We start from the raw sequence: 20,423 nt of genomic DNA on the forward strand, positions 1-20,423 counted from the left end.
TAAAGATTGCAGACAGATCTGTCTTCAACAGACACCAACTCTCTCCTGTTGTCCCACACCAAGAGAAATTTTTCTTGACTATATGCAGACAGCTCTTTACTAAATTTTTTAAGCTACTCATCCCTTCTCAGTCCCCAGTAGTATCCTTTACATTAGTAATCCACCTTTTCCTCTTCCATCTCCTGGCTCCATTGAGCCATTTCAGGATTAATGAAACCTAGCACCATATACTCATAACATGTCGTTGTTTAAACAAGGGAGGGGGGATTAAAGCCTGAAAACACAAGTGACAGGTTTATTCCTGCAGTCGTAAGTGGAAATGTCTTTTATCTTTATGAGAGTTGATTTGCTACAGTTGTTATGTTTCCAGAAAGTACATTAATCGCCTCATGCTTTTCAATTATACAGTTTTCAGGGAAATATGACTGCCCTGATTCTCTCTTATTAACCACTTGCCTATAAATTATGAGAAGTACAAGTTGTAAAATATCCAGCAGAACGGATAGAGTGACACATCCTATGTGGATCACAAACTTAGGTTAACAAAATGAGAGAGAGGGAGAATTTTTCATTTGACCCAAACAGATTAATTTATAATGCTGACCTACGGCACCTTAAAACAGTAATGAATGGTAAGTGGCAAAAGCTTTCATAGTCTCTTGTTTAGGAAAGCTGATGCCACAATGAGCCTTTCAGGTGCCACTGTTGGTTTTGCTAAAATAGAATAATGTAGCCACTTCTCAGGATTGTAACATAAAACAATTAAATTGTATGTGTTTGAGGCTGCAGGGCTGTAGCAGAAGACATGGAGCATCTCACTCGTCTGCAACAGACACACTCTGCTTAGCCGTACCAAAAGAAATGCTGTTGTATTTCTGTTCTGCTACACCCTACACAACTTGTGATCCACCAAACCAAACTCTGCCTACTAGCCATGTACTGTGTCCTAACATAACTCCCCTCACTCTTCTGACAGTCCTGAGCCAGTGGCAGCATGACCCAGAATGTTGCTCGATGCTGCCTCAGGTCGACCACCTCTACACATTAAAAAAAACAACAACACTAGTTATTGTACGCCTTGCACAGTTGCTCCTGTTGCAGAAGTGCAAGACCTCCAGTTTGATTTGCAGGAACTGTGCAAACAAAGGAGGAAATCCAAGCAGAAGCCCTGCACTTCAATGTTTGAAGAAACCACACAAGGAGCACAGTAGGGAGGTGGTGATCCATGGTCTGCCCACTTTTAGTAGATGGAAAGCAGACCAGTGCAAATCGTATCCATGGCAGACTGGAAGAAGGGGGTGGCAAGAGCCAACTTGGGGCAAAGGGCACCCCAATCTGCCATCTTGTCCCCCTGCGATCTGTTGCTGCTGCAACCTGCAACACCTCACCTAATGGGCGAGCTGTCCTCAACAAAGAACAACTAAATCGAGTTTGTTCAATTAATGCTCTCCATACCTGGTTGGTGAGCTGCTTTTGGACTTGGTGGATAACAAATAATATAGGCCCGGTCTACTAAATGTCCCATTTTCTTTATTAACAGTGCAACGGGCCATGCATTGGATCACGACTGGCAATACAACACAGGCAAGTTTTCTGTCAGACTAGAGATGGGATATCTGTGCCTTTGGACCAGTGCAGTTCTCTTCCAAGGTAAGATTCATCAGTACATTAAAAATTGATCTCTTATGAGCCTATCCTGACATAACATTATCTATATAGTGACTATCAATTGTTAGGCACTGTGAACAGTTTCCTAGGAAGACACAATATAACCTTATATAAATAACGTTTTTTCCATTGTATTGCAATGCAAAAATATTTGCCAGACTGGGGAAAAAAAAAAATCACACTGATTTTGCAGAAAAGGGCTGTGAACAGGAGCCAGCAGAATCAAGCATCCTACAAGGAAAACAATTACTTCGGAATTTAGTCTAATGATGACAGATGACTGGGGACTTATGACTGGGATGAAATAGCTTTATATGATTTATGGCTGAATTCTATCAAGGGCCTGCGCTGGAGGAGTGCATGTTCCACGGCTGCCACAAAAGTGCCGTAAAGTTCTTTGTGGCAGCACAAGGCCCAGGTGTGCTGGTGGGAAACCAGAGCCTTCCTGCTGGCACTGGCAAAGTGAGGCCCACGAAAGTAGATAAATCCAGTGCAGGGGTAGGGCAGAATGGGGAGGAGATGAGGCAAGGGGGGATTGGGCCTGGAAGGGGGCAGTGTCAGCGGCACCAGTATACCCTGAATCCAGAGGCCCTTCCTGAGCCTGTTCCACTTGCACAGATCAACACAGACTTGTGCCAGCAATATCACTGATGCAGGTTCCAATGGACCCATTGTGGCTTACCCCAAGGAGACCTCCAGAAGCCAAAAATCCCCTGCAGGATGCAGCATAGATGCAGCTGCTGCATTGCAGTGAAGGGATTTAGTTTGGCTTAGGCTGCCTGTTTTATAGTAGATACAAAATATTCTGAGTCAAACCAGCATCTAAATAGCCAATCCTTCCTCCTCCATGTATGTATGTATGCATGCATGTATGCATGTATTTATTTATTTATTTATTTATTTATTTATTTATTTATTTATTTATTTATTTAATGCCATCAATATGCATGGTATTTCACAGCAGAAGAGAGGACAGGTCCCTGCCCTAACAATTAAAAATTGTGAGCAGCTAACAATTAAAAATAGATCTGAGAGAGAGAACAGAGAAAGGGGAGTGGAGTGGTGCCAGAGAAGATGGGGAAGAATATGCCATTTCCTCATTTTATCATTTTATCATCGTTTGTATCTTGATGTATACTTGGATTTATACGTTTTATCTTATTGTGATGGCTATTAGCTAATACAATAAACAATCTTTTGAATATGCCATTATTTCATGTACCCATACCTTGGCTTAGCTGCAGTAAGATAGAGGGACTAGTCACTAGGCAAAGGAAAAGTCCAATCAGCTAAATCTTTAGCACTTTAGGTATTCAGCACTCTTTCCTGGATCACTTAATAATGATAAGTGCTGGAGAGGAGGAAATCCGAACCCGCTGCATCCCTAGGAGGGAAATGCCCATTCTGTGGGATGGACAGAGGGGACTCCACATTATATTGTCTTCTTGTGCTCATTTACAGTCTATGAATGAGACTTGGTGCAGCTGAACAACCTCTAACAGACATCAGAGACAATTCTCCTCTGCACCATTTGCTTATCTCAGTACCACAGAGAACTTTTGTGCTTAAACTCCTGCTCTGAGTGTCATTCTGATTCTTCTAATGCTGCCCCAATCAGGGGACTTAATATTTCCATGCAAGTTAACAGGTTCCAGTGTGGGATAAAAATTTTATCTCTGTAGGAGTGTACCTTCATCCTGATTTGGAGAAAAGCAGCTGGGGAAGATGATTTTCAGTGGAAAACTTACATGAGGGGAAAGAGCAAAGAAATCCCTCTCCCTTTGGGCTGTTCTTCCCCTCCAAATTGCAGCCTAAAGTCAAACCAGACATGATGCTCCTCGTATCATTTTTGCCTGTGTTTGTCTTAATTACAGCAATAGCGAGGAGGGACAACCATGATCAGGACTATGGCGCATGGAGCAAGGGTATTTTTTACCCTTTCCCACTGCAGCATGGCCTCAGTTATAATCTCTATGCTATAAAAACATTCCTCCTGGAATTTGTGGCAGCTCTAGGAGAGGGGGATATTTCATTGGGACCGTTCTGCAAAGTGAATGGGTTAAACTCCATGTGCCATGGTGTTGATCCAGATACGTCCCTTTCCCCTCATGGCTGCTTTTTTAATTAAGAAAAAACACAAGCACACAAATCAATGAGCATCACATCTGGTTTCACCCTTCACAGCTGCATTTAATAGAGTGAAAACACTATTTTTAAAAAAAATCACATAATGTACACCCTTAAATTCACCTGATTGGCCTGACTCCATTCCCTGAAATCTCATTATACTAATTGGTCCATGAGGTAAGAGTCACGTATCACAAAACAAGTTCTAGTTTCATCTAATGCTGAGAATTTCTGAGACTGATGTTATCGGAAAATGACTAAACTCTGGGAAAGGTAGTACTTAGTTTATGTAGGCCTGGATGTATGCATGCTTGGATAGACTTACTAAATGCAAGAAAAGGGCACATCAGCCAATCTCCCGCAGACGGATTACTGCATTTTTTAAGTGGTGGGACTTGCGTATATGTTGTGATTACATATGAGTGCAGAAAATCCACAGAACATAGTACTGGACAGAGTTTGGCTCTCAGCTTTGTTTTAAAACACATTTAAAGCCTTTATGGTTGCGTGTTTATGGTTATGTGGACAATGCCTGATGAAATCTCAGAAGTCAAAAGGGTGGTAAAACAAGATTTCCAGCACTTGGGAGCCTTCTGTAGCTTCTTACCTCTCCCTTTGACTGCACAAAACCAAAATAAAGAATGCACAATCATAACAGCAGAAGAAATAATGCCAAACAAGACCAGAATTGTGATGTGCCGTCATGCAGAATTTGGAGAACCTTGGTGTAGAATTTCACATGTTTCCATGTGTTTGTACAGTTCACACACTTCTGATTAATGATTTAACAACACAAAATGGACCCTGATTTGACTTCTGTTTGGGCAACCCAAGGGCAGTTTCAGGGAAAAGACATCATAGTGTGGTCTTTAAGATCATTTCTGTGTTGTATTTTAGCATTTTATCTTTTCCTTTTGCTGTCAGGCCTTTGAGTACACAGAACTGCTGGACGGACAGTTGCGGCGTACACTGGAGGGTTAGTTTATGGACTCTGTGTACAGCTACGTGTGGGAACTACGGCTTCCAGTCAAGAAGAGTGGAGTGTGTGCGTGTTCGCACCAACAAACCTGTGCAAGAACACTTCTGCTCCTGGAGACCAAGGCCTGCAAACTGGCAGCGGTGCAACATCACCCCCTGTGAAAACCGTACGTTTTTTAGGGGGAAGGGCTGGGAGGCACCATCAGTTATAGGTCACTGCAGTTCTCAGATCCACGGATTGCACCCATTGCACAAGCGACTATAACTGAAAGCAAATCAAGTTTGTTCTTGACAGAGTAAACAGTATTTCTTGTCAAGTTCCCCAAGTGTTAGGATTTCAACTCCTAAAATGTTTGCCATTAAAGCATTTCATCACAGCTGCCTCTCTCCGCAATTGGGGTGTTTTTGCAAGAAAAAGGCATGCTAAATCAGCACATAATGCCCAGAAGCCAAGTAATGCCTGTGCCAATCCTGGTTCTTATATGGAATGCATGGCCACAGTAGCATCAAATGCCATCGTAGTCTACTGCTTTTAGCACAGGCACCTGGCCCTCCTCCCAGGACCTTCTCTGTGGTGGCTCTCTCCTTACAGAACTCTTATTTAGTTTTCCTTTTTCTGTTAAGAACACATAAAAACACAAAATACCACATTTTGAATATTTAAAATATTTGAATAAAATACAAAACACCATATTTTGGTGTTTGACGGTCCAATCCTATGCATGTCTACTCAGAAGTAAGTCCCATTACAGTCAGTGGGGCTTACTCCCAAGAAAGTGTGAATTAGATTGGGCTGTAAGATATTTTTCAGAAATTAAGAGATAATTTTTCCAATTAGAAATAATACTGTAGCTGCAACTTGCAGCAACTGTTACCCTGCACATGCCTGATCTTGGAAGCTAAGCAGGGTCAGGCCTGGTTAGTACTTGGATGGGAGACTGCCTGGGAATACCGGGTGCTGTAGGCTTATATACCATAGTCTTTCGAGACTGAAGACTGCCAACCATTTTATCTGCTGACACTATATCACCTACCTAGTACACTTTTAAAGTGTTTAAAATTAATAAAAATGAGAACTTGGAATGAGAACTTGGAATAAAAACACGTAACATTGCTTTCTGCCTTTTTCATTTTTTTTCAAATCACAAAATCTGTGGAAAAAATAAAACTATTTTGAAATGCATCTACTGATGAGTTGCTTTGCTGTTTTATTACTTTGAAGATGTACTATTTTTGAAACTCCTGAGCTGCCTTGACTCATTTGAGAGTGAGGTGGAACAGAAATCTTTTAAAATAAAATAAAAATAAAGAACACTGTTGCCCAGTAGGTCGTAAGAATGGCGAGGGCAGCCCTGCAATACATGCTCCTATTTGGGGCCTTTTCTACCTGTGACCAATAGGTAGAGCTGTGAAAAACTGGTCCAAAAGCTGCTTGGCGTTAAGATGTTCAGATGATGCAGTACAGTAATGTGAAAATGGGGCTGGTAGGGAAGGCAAGCATGACCAGAAATACCTAAGCCCTAAAACTATTCAGTAACTGAGATTCGAGATAATGGAATGCTCATCCTTACTTGGGATAAGTGTAACTCTTGTCTCCCTTTTCCTAGTTGAGTGCAGAGACACCACCAGGTACTGTGAGAAAGTGAAACTGCTGAAGCTCTGCCAGCTCACACAGTTCAAGTCACGCTGCTGTGGGACGTGTGGAAAAGCATGAAGGTGGCAGCGGCAGCAAGTGGGAAGAATTGGACGCTCGCTGCCCATGCTCTGCTTGGTTGGGAGAGAGGCTGCTTGAGGAAAGGAAAATTGGAATAGAATTGCCCCACCTTCCATTTTATTTATTTATTTTTTCCTGTGTTTTTGTGTGTGTTTCTTTTCAAGAAAACCCTTTTGGCTGAGTTGGTTTGTAAAGAACTTGACAAGGTTTCTCTTCTAATGAGTTTGGGAGACAGAAATGCAGCAAGTCACAAGTTCATTATGAGGGCAGAGACCAAGAGAGAGAGAGAGAGAGAGTGCACAGTGCATGTGCAGAAGCAAAAATCAGGAATGGAACTCTCCAGAAGATTCCAGGATGTCCTTAATGGGCAGAAGAAACATGCTGAATTGGAGCTGAGCAAACAGACCCTTCTAATACCTAGACAACATCAACAGTATGTGAATCAGATAGGAATACACATATGCATGGGGGATTAAGAAATTGAATGTTGATTAAACTTGCATTTGGACCCTGGAACACAGGGAAATTCAGATTCCCATTTACCCAGTGGTCATTTACCATAGTTGCCAACTGCAGCTTGGGAAGCTGGTCATCTGTAGCATTCCACCACTAGGTGATAAGAAATTTGCTACATATTCTTATCTGATCAGAAATCTGGACAAGCAGTAAACTTCTCTTCATCACTAGGTAGGATGTTCTAGGCAACTGGCTACCCAAGTGGTCGTATGCATCCATGGATAAATTGCCACATGGCTCAGTAGTTGCTCATATTTGTCAGTAATGGATGAATTTGGCTTTGTTCTTCAGAAACGACTTGGAACTTCCTGTTCTTTGTCATGCATTGAATGCATAACTTGATTTTTAAATCATGCACCCCAGAGCAAGCTTCATTGTATATATCACTTGAATGGACCTGTGGAACAATTTGAAGAGTGGATCTTTGTACCCTGATTAGTCTTAGAAGAAAAGATACATCCGGGCTAGCACTTCTGTTACATTATAATTCACTTTTGCCTCTCACATGTGCAATGATGTCCATTTCTTTATAATGCATATAATAGTAATGTCCATTTCTGTGTGCTCCCTGAGGCATCTGGTGAGATACAGGAAGCTGGACTAGATGGGCCCTTGGCCAGCAGGACACTTCTTATGTTTTTAATGCATGTGATAAATTTTGACTTTAATTAACCCATTTTTGCCTGGCCCAGTTGGTGTACACAGTTGGTCCCTGTGGCTTATATATAATGCTGGGCAGAAATGGCTTTGAACAAGGGGGAAAAGGCCAAGTCACGACCATCAGGTTCCAGGTTCTGCTGCCAGTAGTCATTAAACTGGAAAATAATGAAGTTAATGATTTTAAAAAAACGTAAATGGTATCTAAGATGAAAGGGCACGTAGTAGTATATATTCATTGTTAAAAAATGGAAGAAAAATGTTTGATGATGATAGAAGAGGAGGGGTAAGAAAAAGTCCAGAAAAAGGGACAGGGTGAGACCTCTATACCGGCCAATTACAGAAAGTACTGTATGCTTTTTAATGAGATGTTTGTTTCTGTACAATGCCCTCACTCCAGAAAGTGGAACAAAATCGGTATGCCCTGGTTTAAACATGACACTGGCCATTAAAAGAAAGCAAGACCTTACTCATGCAAGGTTCCATGGATCCAGCATTGAAACAGATTGACAGCATCTATGTGTGCAACACTAGCATACATGAGGCCACTAATTAGTGGTGTTCTAATGCTGCACAGGTGTAGATAACCCACCTTAAATGGGATGGAATCTCATGGATTTAGGAATTTGGGATTAAAGACTCCCTAAGAGGTCTGGCTTTTCTTAGCCCTGCCTGATAGGATGTGACATGAACTTTGCTGCCTCCACGCACAAAGGAAATTACACATACACAAAAGATTTGTCAGTCTGGGCACATACCAGATCACACCAGCTTCAGTACATTTCCATCCAGGTAATGTGTTTAGGATCCAGGTTTAGCAGGTTGCAGTTCACAAGCCCATTAAGCTGGACTGCTGGGACTGAAGTCAATGTGCAGCCCAAAACAGGCACTTCCTTCAGAAGTGTGGATCCAACTGGCTGCTGCAACTCATTGAGACCATTTAGGTCAAGCCTAGCATTAGGAATTGTTTGACAGGTGTTCAGCAGACTTGCTTTTTGAGGTATGCAAAACATGGGTCGGCCTTATGCCGTTTGTGTGGGTCACATGCCGTCCTTGCAAGCTTTGAATGGTGTTGGAGGCTAGCCTGCATGGTGCAACCAGTGTGCCTGCTCCATGACCTGACACAGCCTGCAGAGTTGGCTCCCAAAAGCAGAGCGAGAAAGCCAGTTGCCTCATGTTCTAGTACTGCAACACTGACACGGCATGGTGGCGCATGGGACAGTTTCCATGTACTGTGACTTTAAGTGTCTACTGGATTAATATGTCTGAGCCTTAGTGTTATGAGGTGCTGAACTTCTTCAAGTCAATGAAAATCAAGTAGTCTCAAAAAAAGCTCTCAAGTAGGGGAAAAAAAAAAAAGCCTGGGCTACAAAGGCTTGGACCTGAACCTCTCCAGTACTGGTGGGTGGGGTCTCCAGTGCTGGAATTTTGAATCAGCAAAAGCTCGATAACAGGGCTTCACTGTACCTCAGATCTCTCCTGCAATGGAGTGTACGACTTGTGCTGCAGGAATCAAATGCAGCTCAAGTCCTGAGTAGCATTGACAGGTTGCCACTTTTATTATCCGTGCACAGTATTTTAAAGCAAGCTTGGAAGTCCTTTGGTGAGGTCAGCATCCAATTTGTCTGACTGAATTGCCCCCAGGTTTGGGTCGTTCCAAAATATGCCTGGCAGGGAAAATGCTTTCTCTTCAGAAGGGGCTCTGAGCTATGATGTTGCTATGAATCAATGCAACGTTTATTTAAAAAAAAGAATGTCTTTCTGTGTACGTAAATGTATCTTTTTGTGTATATTTATTAGAATTTCTTGTATAAAAAGTGCAATATGAATAACTGTACATTATGTTGTCCAGAGGAAACTATTTGGGGGAGCACTTTTCTGTGACCTCCCTCAGGGTGTTTTGTAATATCAGTGATAATGTATTCCCCTCCCTTCTTTTTAACAGCACTTGTGTTTAACCTTGTATGCTTTGATTCATACAGGACAAACTGCAACATTTTGGAGGGGTACAGTGGGGGCTTTCTAAACTATTGGAACAGATAGTTACAAATGGAACAAAAGACGAATTCCTTACTCATGAGATAGTGGCTGTTTGTAGGCAAATAGTTAAAACACTCAGCAGAGTATTAGCCTTTAATAGCTAATCTCACAGGGGTGATTGATGGCCCCTTTGATATTCACTGTGTAATAACTACTTCTGAGGCAAGGTCCCTGATCCAGTGTTCTCTGGGGGTTTGGATAGATGCATGTGTAGGGCTTACACAGATAGGCTTCTCTGTTCATTGCATCATCAAGGGAAGCTCTATGCACACATCGCTTTGCTGTCTCCTCCATTTATATCAGGGGTCTCCAAACCCTGGCCCAGGGGCCAGATGTGGCCCGTGGTGAGCCTCTATCTGGCCCACGGCCAGCCTCTTGTCCCATGTAAGCCCCTGGCCCACTGTGCCAAACATGACTGGAACTGTGCTCTGGTTGCACCTGGAGGGTGTTCTAAGGGCCAGCGAGTTTGAATGAATGAGCCCATTCATTCATTTATTCACACATCTAAGTTCCATCTCTAATTTATTTATATAAATTTTTGATTTAAATTTTTTCCGGCCCTCAAAACCGTGCCAGACATTTGATGTGGCCCTCTGGCCAAAAAGTTTGGAGACCCCTGATTTATATGAATGGGGTAGCCATTGTAGGATGGGCATCACAGGTCCCTCACCCACAGAGAACCTCTGGAGTGGAGCAAAGAGGCAAAATCCACTTCCCATTGAAGTCAGTGACAGTACCATTGATCTTTATGGTGCTGGGTTGCATCCAAGGACTGGTTCGGCCACATTGCCCCCTTTGCACACCATGGCCATGATCCTCTGCACAGAGCACTTGCATACGTCCCGTTGAGACTCAGATGTTTGTAACTGTGCAAAGGCTTGCAGGCTATGAATGTAATTTTCAAATGTTTTCTTATGAATTGTGACTTGATAGCATCATTGTAAGTTTATTAGGGTTGACAAATATTTCAGGAGGCGGCTTTCCTCCCCTAAAAAAAATCTTGTTTATATAATTTTTTGTACAAACAACGCATCTTATTTATTTAATGCTTCTTGTCTGACTGGTTCTTTATAAACCTTCCAAAACAGAGCACTTCAGATTGCAAATGGCTCAGATTTCATTCGTTTCTCAATCCTGAAGATAAGAATTCTTGACCACTGATGTCTCTGCTTGCAGCAGAAGTGCCGTGGCAGTGAAGCAGGGTCCCACCCACCATACTGAAAAGGACCACTGGATGAAAAGCACTGGGCTAGAGTCAGGAGACTGTTGTGATTGCTAGGATGCTGGTCCCTGCTGCAAATCATTTGGCAGGAGCAGGCTTAAAGTGGGACATTGATTTATTCATCACCTAAGCAGTCATATCTTAGACTACATACTGGCTTAGGTTTAGAGTTCAGTTGTGTCTGGAGTTAGGCAATGTTGGGGTTTTAATTACCAGTTATTTTTCTAACTCTAGAGCTACAATCCTAGACATACTTACCTGAGAGTAAGCCCCATTTAGCACAATAAGACTTCTGAGTAGCTATGCATAGCATTGTGCTCTAGGTAACCTGATACCCAAACTCAAACCATACACCAAGCCCATGGCTGGCCCAACCATGAAGCTGTGTGATGCAGCTTCATGGTGGCAAATGGAAAGAATGACAGTTTCAGGGTCCTTCAGCCCAAGTCTGCTACCATCTCCTTCCAGCCCACCGTGGATGCAAGCCAGGTTGATCTTTTCCCTGCTAGCATTTAGCAAGTGGGAATTGGATCAACACATTCCCTCCCCACACTCCATCCTCACATGGCATTTCAAGTTTAAAGGGAACATGTTCCTTTAAACATGCAGTGAAGGAGCATTTTACTGCCCCCTTCCCTCACTTCATACTTGTGCAGCATTTAAAGTTTAAAGGAATGTATTCCCTTTCAACTTTAACCCTATGCAAGGATGGAGCTCAGGGAGGAGATAAAGAGCTTTTCTTCCCCACACTGCTGGAGGAAGTAGGGGAAGACTGCTGTGCTCCTCTTCCTGCCTTTTGTGTGCTTGCAATTTAGAGGCAGTGCCCCCTTTCCTTTACTTACCAAAAGCATGGTCTGCAGCCAGCCTGGTCCACACTGTTTTTCTTTGATATGAACAGGAGCGGGAGCAGTGCAGATTGGGAATGCAGCCTGCACCACTTTCATTTCAAACAGAATTAAAGTGTGCTAGGCAGGCTGCAGATTATGCTCCTGTTAAGTAAAGGGAAGGAGAGTGCACAGGAACACAGAGGTAGCTGGGGGGGGGAATTGAGGCAGTGCAGGGAGCACACTGCCTCAGGCATTGGAAGGTCTTGGGCCTGGCTGAGCCTGAGCCTGAGCATGTGAAGAAACCCGAACAGAACCCGACAGAACTGCTAGGATAGTGAGCACAGAGGGTGACCAGTCCCAAGCCTCACTTGGCTTTCAACAAGCGGAATCCTAACATCAACAGCAACTCTTGATCACTATTATCTCCCACTTATTTTTAGGAGGCACCAGAAGTGTCACGGTCCATATTAAAGCAATGATTGGTTTTCTGCACTTGTAAGATTCTAACTCCAAGATACTGTCTGTCAGCCATATTCCAAATACAGTATCTACAGCAGCTTCCTTCTGCCCAGCGTGTAACATTACGTTCCAGTTGCAATGGATTACAAGTGGAGGGATAGGCTTAGCACCATATAAAGTGGCTTCTCACCTATTTTACAGCAGACTCTCCCTTCAAGAGCAGTTGCTATAGATACTGAAGCAAAAATTCTGTCCTGTGAGGTTTCTGCTTGGCTGTACTTTATATATATATATATATATATATATATATATATATATATATATATATATATATTTAAACATATAAAAGACAAACGCCATATTTTAAACTGGAACATTTGCTGAACTCAACTAAGCACCTACCACAATATCAGAAGCCAACAGTCCCATAAACATCACACTACATTCATCGTATGCACTCAACTCACAGGACCTGGCCCTCATACAGTCTACATTGGATTTTAACTGTAGAGATTTTATTTATACCCTGCCTTTCCCCCTGCAAAGGAGAGGTGATTCACAACATCAAAAAAACTAAAGAAACTAAAAAATTATAAAATGTTTAAAAATAGAAGATACATATACAAGTTGGTCATTCCTTATCCGGAATTCCGAAATACGGAGTATTCCAAAATACGGACCTTTTTTTGCCAACATGACTTTTTAACTTCTTTGCCAAAAAAAAAAAAAATTACAAACTGTGTTTCATGCACAAAATTATTTAAAAATATTTTATAAAATTACCTTCAGGGTATAAGGGGTATAAGCAAACATAAATGAATTTTGTGTAAGTATTCAGAAATATGGAAAAATTCAATATCCAAAATGTTTCTGGTCCCAAGCACTTCACATAAGGGAGGCCTCAAAAGGTAGGTGAAGTAAAAGTGTTTTTAAGAATTTTTTTAACAACCTTGCTGGCTAACCTTGCTGGCTATATATCCTGACATATATACTGCAGCCAAGCTGCAGTTTCCCAACAGGTCCCTCCTAGGCTTGGAAGAAGAGTAAAGCACGTTACACTAATGGCCCGATCCCATCAAGGTCCTACAACAGTCCTGTGCCACTGTCTCACACAGTAGAGCTGCTGGCAAAAATGACCACTGACACTCTGCATGTGCCAGACTCACCCAAACATTCCGCTGGCCCAGGTATGGTGGTGTTGGGGCCAGGACTTGGGTGGTTCAGGGTGGTGAGTGTAAAAGACAGGGAGGGGTGGACACTGGAGGGGGTGGAGCTCTGGCAAAAGTGCATGCAGGATTCTATCCCCCATTCGCCAACAAGGCCCACCCCTTCTCAGCCTTTTTCTGGCATGTAACTGGCATGGGTCTGAGGATGCCCTTAGGTAGCCAGAAAGTCAGAAGTTTGTCCCCCTAATGCAGCATTTTGCTTCTCTCATGTGAGACACTGGCAGCTGTTTACCTACATGAAGGGCTGCAGAGAGGTTAGGTGGCCCCAGGAAAACTTTTAACAGAGGCCCTTTGGTGCCTGTGCACCCAGTCCTCTTCCATGCTCCCAGATTAAGTGACTCAGTTGCCTTAACAACCAGGTTGTGCTTCAGGGCACTTGGGAGCTGCACACATTGTTCCCCACTGGTTTCCAAAGAAGATGTCCACCACCAGACACCTTTTGAAGTCTGGCTGGATAACCTATTTGGGGGGGTCATTTCACATGAGGGCCCTGGGTAAGTACCCCCAACAACTCAACCCTCTCCACAGCCCTGCTCACATGAAAGAATGGCATCACCTCGGGGTGATGTGCTCAACCCATCACTTATTCTCAAGATCTCTCCCCCCAACTGTCGCCTAAATTACAAACTGTTATTTTTGTTCCATGCAATATGATTAGGAGCCATAGAGAAGAGCACGGGGTGTATTGGAACCGCGGAAGATCTGTTGAGGAGATAGGATGTGGTGTCTGCAGTGGCCCCTTTAAGAGAAGGCCTGGGCTTTCAGCAAAGGGTGTGCTGCACAGCTGCAGCCACTAGAGGCAATGAGGACCCTAGTGAGGTAAGGAGCACCTGAGGCAGGAAGGGTTTTAGTAGAGAGATAGTGGTGGAGGGAGAGGAGGCTGGCTGGCTAAACAGACTGACTTTGTAGCTAACGAACCTATTGGACTGTTCACTTACGGCTCTGCCTTGTGGACTGACCAGCTATTGACTCATGGACTGACCCATGACTCTGCTGACCAACCAACGGCTAATGACTTACTGGACTTTTGGACTGATTATCTGGCTCACTGACTAATGGACTACTCAAACAGGTTGCGGAGTGCTGGAGAGCTGAGGTGTGCTGCTATACCTGGAAGGATGGCTGCCTTAGGAACTGGGAGGAGGGGTCCCTGCAGTTTAAACAGGCAAGCTACCCTGGTGGTAGAGTCTAGCTGTACTGCTGTAGAGAACTGGGGCCATTACTGGGAAGCAAAAGGGAAACTAATTAGCTTAGAGTGGGCATAAGTTGGGAATCTGGCAGAACACAAGGTCAAACTAGATGTGGCATTAAACACTTCATTGACCCCTGTGGTTGGGCTTCCCTGTGTGTTCTTCTATCAAAACAGCAACTAGCATCTTCAGGGAACAATTTTCAGCAGAAGAACATTGCAGTGAAGAAGGATGAAACCCCCTTTCCCCACACCAGTCCTCATGAGGATCAGGACTCTGGCAGAGACACTTGGTGGGAAAAACAAACCAAGCTTCCCAAGCGTAGAATGAATGATTTGACTATATGCTAGACTCTCTCTGCACAGCACTTTCCCGGTTCTGATTCTTCTGTAACAGAAGTCAAGGAACAAGTTTTTGCATGGTGATAAGCTATTTGGTAAGTATTTCTGCAAAAAGCGCAGTGAATGTTTGTACTACCAATCTCATTTCTGGATTGCAGTTTTAAAATCTAGCAGCAAGCCTGCTGGTGCAAATAAGTTTCACCTACACACTGAAAGATGTTATGCACTCTGATGCAGAAAGCACTTTCTAGCTGGAACTTAATTCTCCAAACACTTGTGAACTGCAAGAGCTCTTGAATGAATCAAAAGTACTGAAACAGTGTGCTCAATAACAGCTCTTAATAGCAGCCATTGAATAGGGGATAGGGGAAATGAATAAAGATGGAATCAATATATTTCTTGCATGAAATGAATGAACCATGCAGACAAAAGAATATTGTAACTACATAAATAATTGCTTTGAAATTTTAGAAGCCTAAAGTAACCAATGGCCTGGTCAGTTACTCAGTTTGCTTATTTGCCCCAAGAGAGCTACACTTGTCACTAAACTCAGAATGAAACCAGTGGGGGTTGCTAATTATGACTCACTTGTTCCATTGCTTTCAACAGGATTTCTCGTCACCACTAATTTTACCTGAACTGGGACAGCTGACTAGTTACCTACACACTTTATGCACTCATTCATCATTTGCTTGCTTTACTGACTAAGGGTCCCATCCTATCCAACTTTCCAGCTCCAGTGTAACCACAATGCAGCCCCATGGTAAGGGAACACACGTTCTCATATCTTAACAAGGCCCCAGTGACTGCCCCTCCACCACAGGATACAGCGCACACCCCACTGGCACAACTGCACCAGCACTGGAAAGTTGGATAGGATTGGGCCCAAAGGGCCTAGTGCTATCCAACCTTCCAGCAACAATGCAGCACTAAGGGAACAAATTTTCCCTTACCTTATAAGGCTGGAACTGAACCTCATGAGAGTTAGACGGATGGCGCGGACTTTGAGCCAATTGGTGCTGTGCTCGTGTTCCTTTGGGGACATGTCCCCTGAGCCAGGTTGTTCTGGACATGTGCTTCCCAACCAAGGAGGCTCACAGCAGTGGTAACTATCACTCTGCACAGAAGCTCCAGGCTGATTCCTCTGGATAACCTGTCTGGCTTGAACCACCAATCTAGGCAGGCACATAGATGATCCGTGACCTGAATGGGCACCGTGGTCCTGCATTCTATGAGGTGTAAGAACGGTCTGAGCAGTTCCTGCAAGGGACGATGGTGGAACCTGGACCAATCCACCACGTCCTGGCAAGACACCATTAGACCCAGAAGGGAGGCCAGTTCCAGGAGCAGCACACTTTGCGCTGACCTTGTGTGTTGGAGCAGTCACTAGAGAATGTTGGTGTTCTGGAGAGAGAGAAATGTGAAACTCCTTGGTGTCCACTAGAAGGCCCAGGTGTTCTAATTGTTATTGCGGAGTCAGGTAGCTCTTCTTCTCATTGACAACAAATCTGTGTTGATGCAGTACCTGCAGAGTGGTCTGAAGATCCCTCTCTGCACGGACAAAGGAGGGGGATTTGATTAGGATATCATTGAGATACGGGAAGAGAGCAATTCCCTGTTGTCTCAGGGATGCCACCAGCGCCATGAGGATTTTCGTAGAGACACGGGGCACTGCCATAAGACCGAAGGGGAGGGCTCCGTATTGAAAATGGTGCCTCCTGTAACAAAATCTGAGATACTGCAGATGCCGGGGAAGGATAGGAACATGTAGATAGGCGTCAAATAGGTCTATGGAAGTCATAAAGTCCCCTTCCTCTAGGGCAGCCATGATTGACCTCCAGGTCTCCATCTTTAACCTCTTCTTGACTAAGAAGCGGTTCAGACACTTGAGGTCTAATATGATTCTCATGTCCCCGTTCTTCTTCTGGACCAGGAAGAACACTGAGTAGACTCCCTTGCCCCTTTGGTTCCATGCAACCGGCTCTATCGCACAGATATCCAGCAGGTGTTATCCACACAGATCGCACAGATATCCAGCAGAAGCCTGCAGCTTCTGTTGGTGTTTGGAAGGGTCCCTGGAAATTGGGAGTTGCCGAAACCTGGTCCATGGATGACTGGCAAACTCTAATGAGTATCCTCGCGAGACAGTCTGGACCACCCAGACATCGGAGGTGGTATCCCACCAGTGGTCTGCGAATCCAGGGAGGCGCCCCCGATATGGCAGGGGGAGTCTCCTGGCCTGGTGTCATGCCCCCCCTTGGGTCCTTGGAGGGCTTGGATGTAGCCTGTCCTCTGTTGGAGGAGAGTCTGCCTCTAGGGAGAGTCAGGCATTTGTCCACCTGGACCTGGATTTTTGATGGGACTGGTCACATCTGCGAGGACCACTGCTGAAGGAACGAAAGGAACTATTCTTCCTCTTGGGGGATCCTTTTTGACAGATGGAAGTACCTTTCGTTTGGCACAAGGTACAAGAGTACTTTGTTCTCTACCAGCAGTGGATCCAAGGCCTGGCCAAACAATTTGGAGCCCTCAAGAAGAATGCCTACTAACCTGGACAGAAAGCTGGCATCGCCATCCCAGTGGCAGAGCCAGATGTTGCGCCTGGCGACTACATTGGAGGCCATGGCTTCTGGCATTAAGTTGCATTGCATCGAAAGAAGAGTCAGCGGTGAAGGCTGCTGCCAGGGAGATCTTCTTAAGGCAGCTCTTGGCCTTCTTGAATAAACCCCTCTCTGCTTCAGCTAGATCCTCTGCCCAAAGGTAGGCAGCCTGGGACAAGATTGAGGTGGAGGCTGCTGCTCTGAACGCAAAGGAGGAGGATTTGAAACTTTTCTTTAGGGTAAATCCACTCTCTTATTGCAACTATCCTTAGGATCACTCTCTCCCTCTGAAGGCAATACTGCAGAGGAGGAAAGGGCCACAAAGGGTGCATCCACCAGGGGAACCTTGAGGGATTGCATCACTGTGTGGGCTAGAAAGTACAGACTATCAATTAACCTGGAACTGTGCTTTAACTACCCTGGTTTGCTCCATTCCCTATCCAGAACTCATTGGAATGAGTCTGGAAAAGGGACCACTTCTGGCTTGCTTGGCCACTGGGGGAAAGGTTGCCTGGGCTTAGCAGAAGCCAGGTACTTGTCGGGGGTCAGACAGAGGCAGAGTAAAAAGACTGAGGGATTGAGATGCTTTCTCCATCATTCTGGGGAAAAATCAACAGGGAAAAGCCTGTCAGGTTTGCGTCCCAAGTCTTCCTCTATGTCCTCCCAAGACAGCTCCCCCTCCTCCTTGTCTGTATCAGAAGAGGAGGCTGAGGAAGAGGGTAAGTTAAGATTCTGGCAGGAATGGGCTCTGAGCTTGCCCTTCACCTTGCCAGATCAGGACCCTTTTTCTGCTGCGTAGATTTCTTCATGTGTTTGGAAGGGGGGATCACTGGTGGAGTCAGAAGAGGACCAAGAAGAAATGGAGGCATGGGACCTTTTACATGGTTTTGTTGCCTCCTTAAGGGTCTTCTTAATAATGGAAGAGATCTGAGTCCTCATAGCCCCATCCACAGCCTCCCTCACAATCACTGCAATAGACTGGGAGGGCTGTGGAGCGCACAAGGTTGGTTCCCTGCTGGGAGGGACTGGTTGGGCCATTGGGTTGCAGGGAACCCCCTTCTCTTGACTCTTAGGGGTTCCCGCTCCCCCAAGGGCTGGGACTACTCCCCCTCTCGTTGCATAACGAGGCTCCCACGGCCCCTGTACCTGTCGTCATGCTGGTCCTGAGGGCGCCTGGGATGTAGCTGCAGACTCCTGGGTTCCCTCTGCTACAGCGGGGAACTCTGGAGAAAGGGTGTGGGTGTGCTGGTTTCCCGTGTGCAGGCCGTTGTTGCGCCAAACGCTCCGGGGCTCAAGTCCACTCTGGAGGCCCGCTGAGGCTTCAGGCATGAGTGGGGAGTGCTGCGGGAGTGTTTCCAGGCGGGGAACACTCGCCCTTGCGCTGCTACTGCTGCTCAGACTGCAGGGCTCGCCAATGGCTGCAGGCAAGAGGGGGAGCGCAGCGGGGGCATTCCCAGGCAGAAAGGTGCTCACCTGGGTGCTGCAGCCTCCTCTCTGCTCCAAGGCCTCCTGCGTCGATGGAGCTGCAGGCGGGCAACTTGCACGCCAGAGAAAGGTGGCCGCCGCGCAACTGAGGCCTACTGATTCTGCCATGTGGAACCAGAGAGGCCTACAGGCCTAGGGTAGAGTAGGAGAAGCAAACTAACAGAGCTCTCTGGAGCTCTGTGAAAACCTGACCTGTCCTTATGGGAGCCAGGACCAGCCTGGGTTGGGATGCCCTCCCACCAGAGGAGGAAGCACCAATCAAATCTGGCCCTGTCTCGTGTGGTGGGAGGGGCATACCCCACACAGTGAAGAATGCCCCCCTTCCCATTCCAGAGGACAGGTCGATTCTACAATAGGTCTACTCTGGCCAGCCCCCTCAATTAACAGGCCAGCCCCTTCAATTAATTAGAAAGGCAGAGGGATCAGCTCAGTAAGGGTATCTAACTAGCCTGCTTTGCCAGTGCCTCCTTGGGACAAAGTGCAAGGTCAGCGAGCTAAGTCACTGTGCGTGTTCAGTAGCAGGGTGAGGAAGCCAGGGGCCCAGATACTGCTCTTCGCTTCCTTGAGAAGAGAGGCAGCAAACAAAATAAACATAGCTATGCAGTTAGACAGCCAGCAGTGGGGTGGGGGCTATGCAGTGTTTTGCACTGAGTGTCACATGTATGACTATACGCTTCTGGCATGCAAGTCATGGGTGTGCTCTCAGTGCAAGGTGCTCCAAGGACTCAGTTTGCTCCCTGCCTCAGGAGCTGCTTATATCCCTGAAGGCCTCTAGTGACTGCAGCTGTGCAGCACATCCTCTGCCAAAAGGCCTATGCATATTGGATCTTATGCATGTAGGTCATATGGCTTTTCCACATGTGGGTGGGCAGATCAGGCACACACATACTCCACTCCATGCAGTAGTTCAAACTGGTAAGGAGGTATCATCTGATTCAACCCAGTATCTTCAGACACACTAGGCTTGCAAGACTGGCAGCCCAATCCAAATGTTGATCTTATGCTGATGGATCATGTGACCTGTCAGCATATGCTGCATTCCAGTGCTGCAAAAACCATGCTGCCATTGTGCACTTCGGGGCTGCCAGTGCAAGTGACCAGAGACCCCATGTATGTGACAGAGGCTCTGGGATGCCCCGCCAGAGCAGGTAAGTTGGCAGGGAGAGTGGTTCAGGGAAGGATTGGGGCAGGAGGTGGGGCAAACCAGGAAGGGAAGGAGGAGGATCTCAGCAGCAATGGCACACTCCAAGATACTATCCCTCTTTTCCCAGCCAAATGTGTCCCTGGAGGCTCCTCAGACTTATGCGAGCTAAATAGCTGGTGTCAGTCCAAAGAGGCCCTTTGGAGGCCAGGTGGCATTACTTACCTCTCCC

The 20,423-nt window shown here is 45.4% G+C and overlaps 1 protein-coding gene across 1 annotated transcript in view; it reads left to right on the plus strand.

Moving 5' to 3' along the window:
- Window positions 1-10,746, plus strand: part of ADAMTSL1 (ADAMTS like 1) — a 301,635-nt gene extending 290,889 nt beyond the window's left edge. The window contains exons 27-29 of the mRNA XM_066614676.1: window positions 1,541-1,650; window positions 4,720-4,940; window positions 6,381-10,746. Of these exons, the coding sequence (XP_066470773.1) occupies window positions 1,541-1,650; window positions 4,720-4,940; window positions 6,381-6,487 (438 nt within the window). The 3' untranslated portion in view covers window positions 6,488-10,746. The remainder of the gene's footprint in view (window positions 1-1,540; window positions 1,651-4,719; window positions 4,941-6,380) is intronic.
- The last annotated feature ends 9,677 nt before the right edge of the window (window positions 10,747-20,423 follow it).

Source organism: Tiliqua scincoides, chromosome 2 (genome assembly GCF_035046505.1).
Source record: "Tiliqua scincoides isolate rTilSci1 chromosome 2, rTilSci1.hap2, whole genome shotgun sequence".
Classification (NCBI taxonomy): domain Eukaryota; kingdom Metazoa; phylum Chordata; class Lepidosauria; order Squamata; family Scincidae; genus Tiliqua; species Tiliqua scincoides.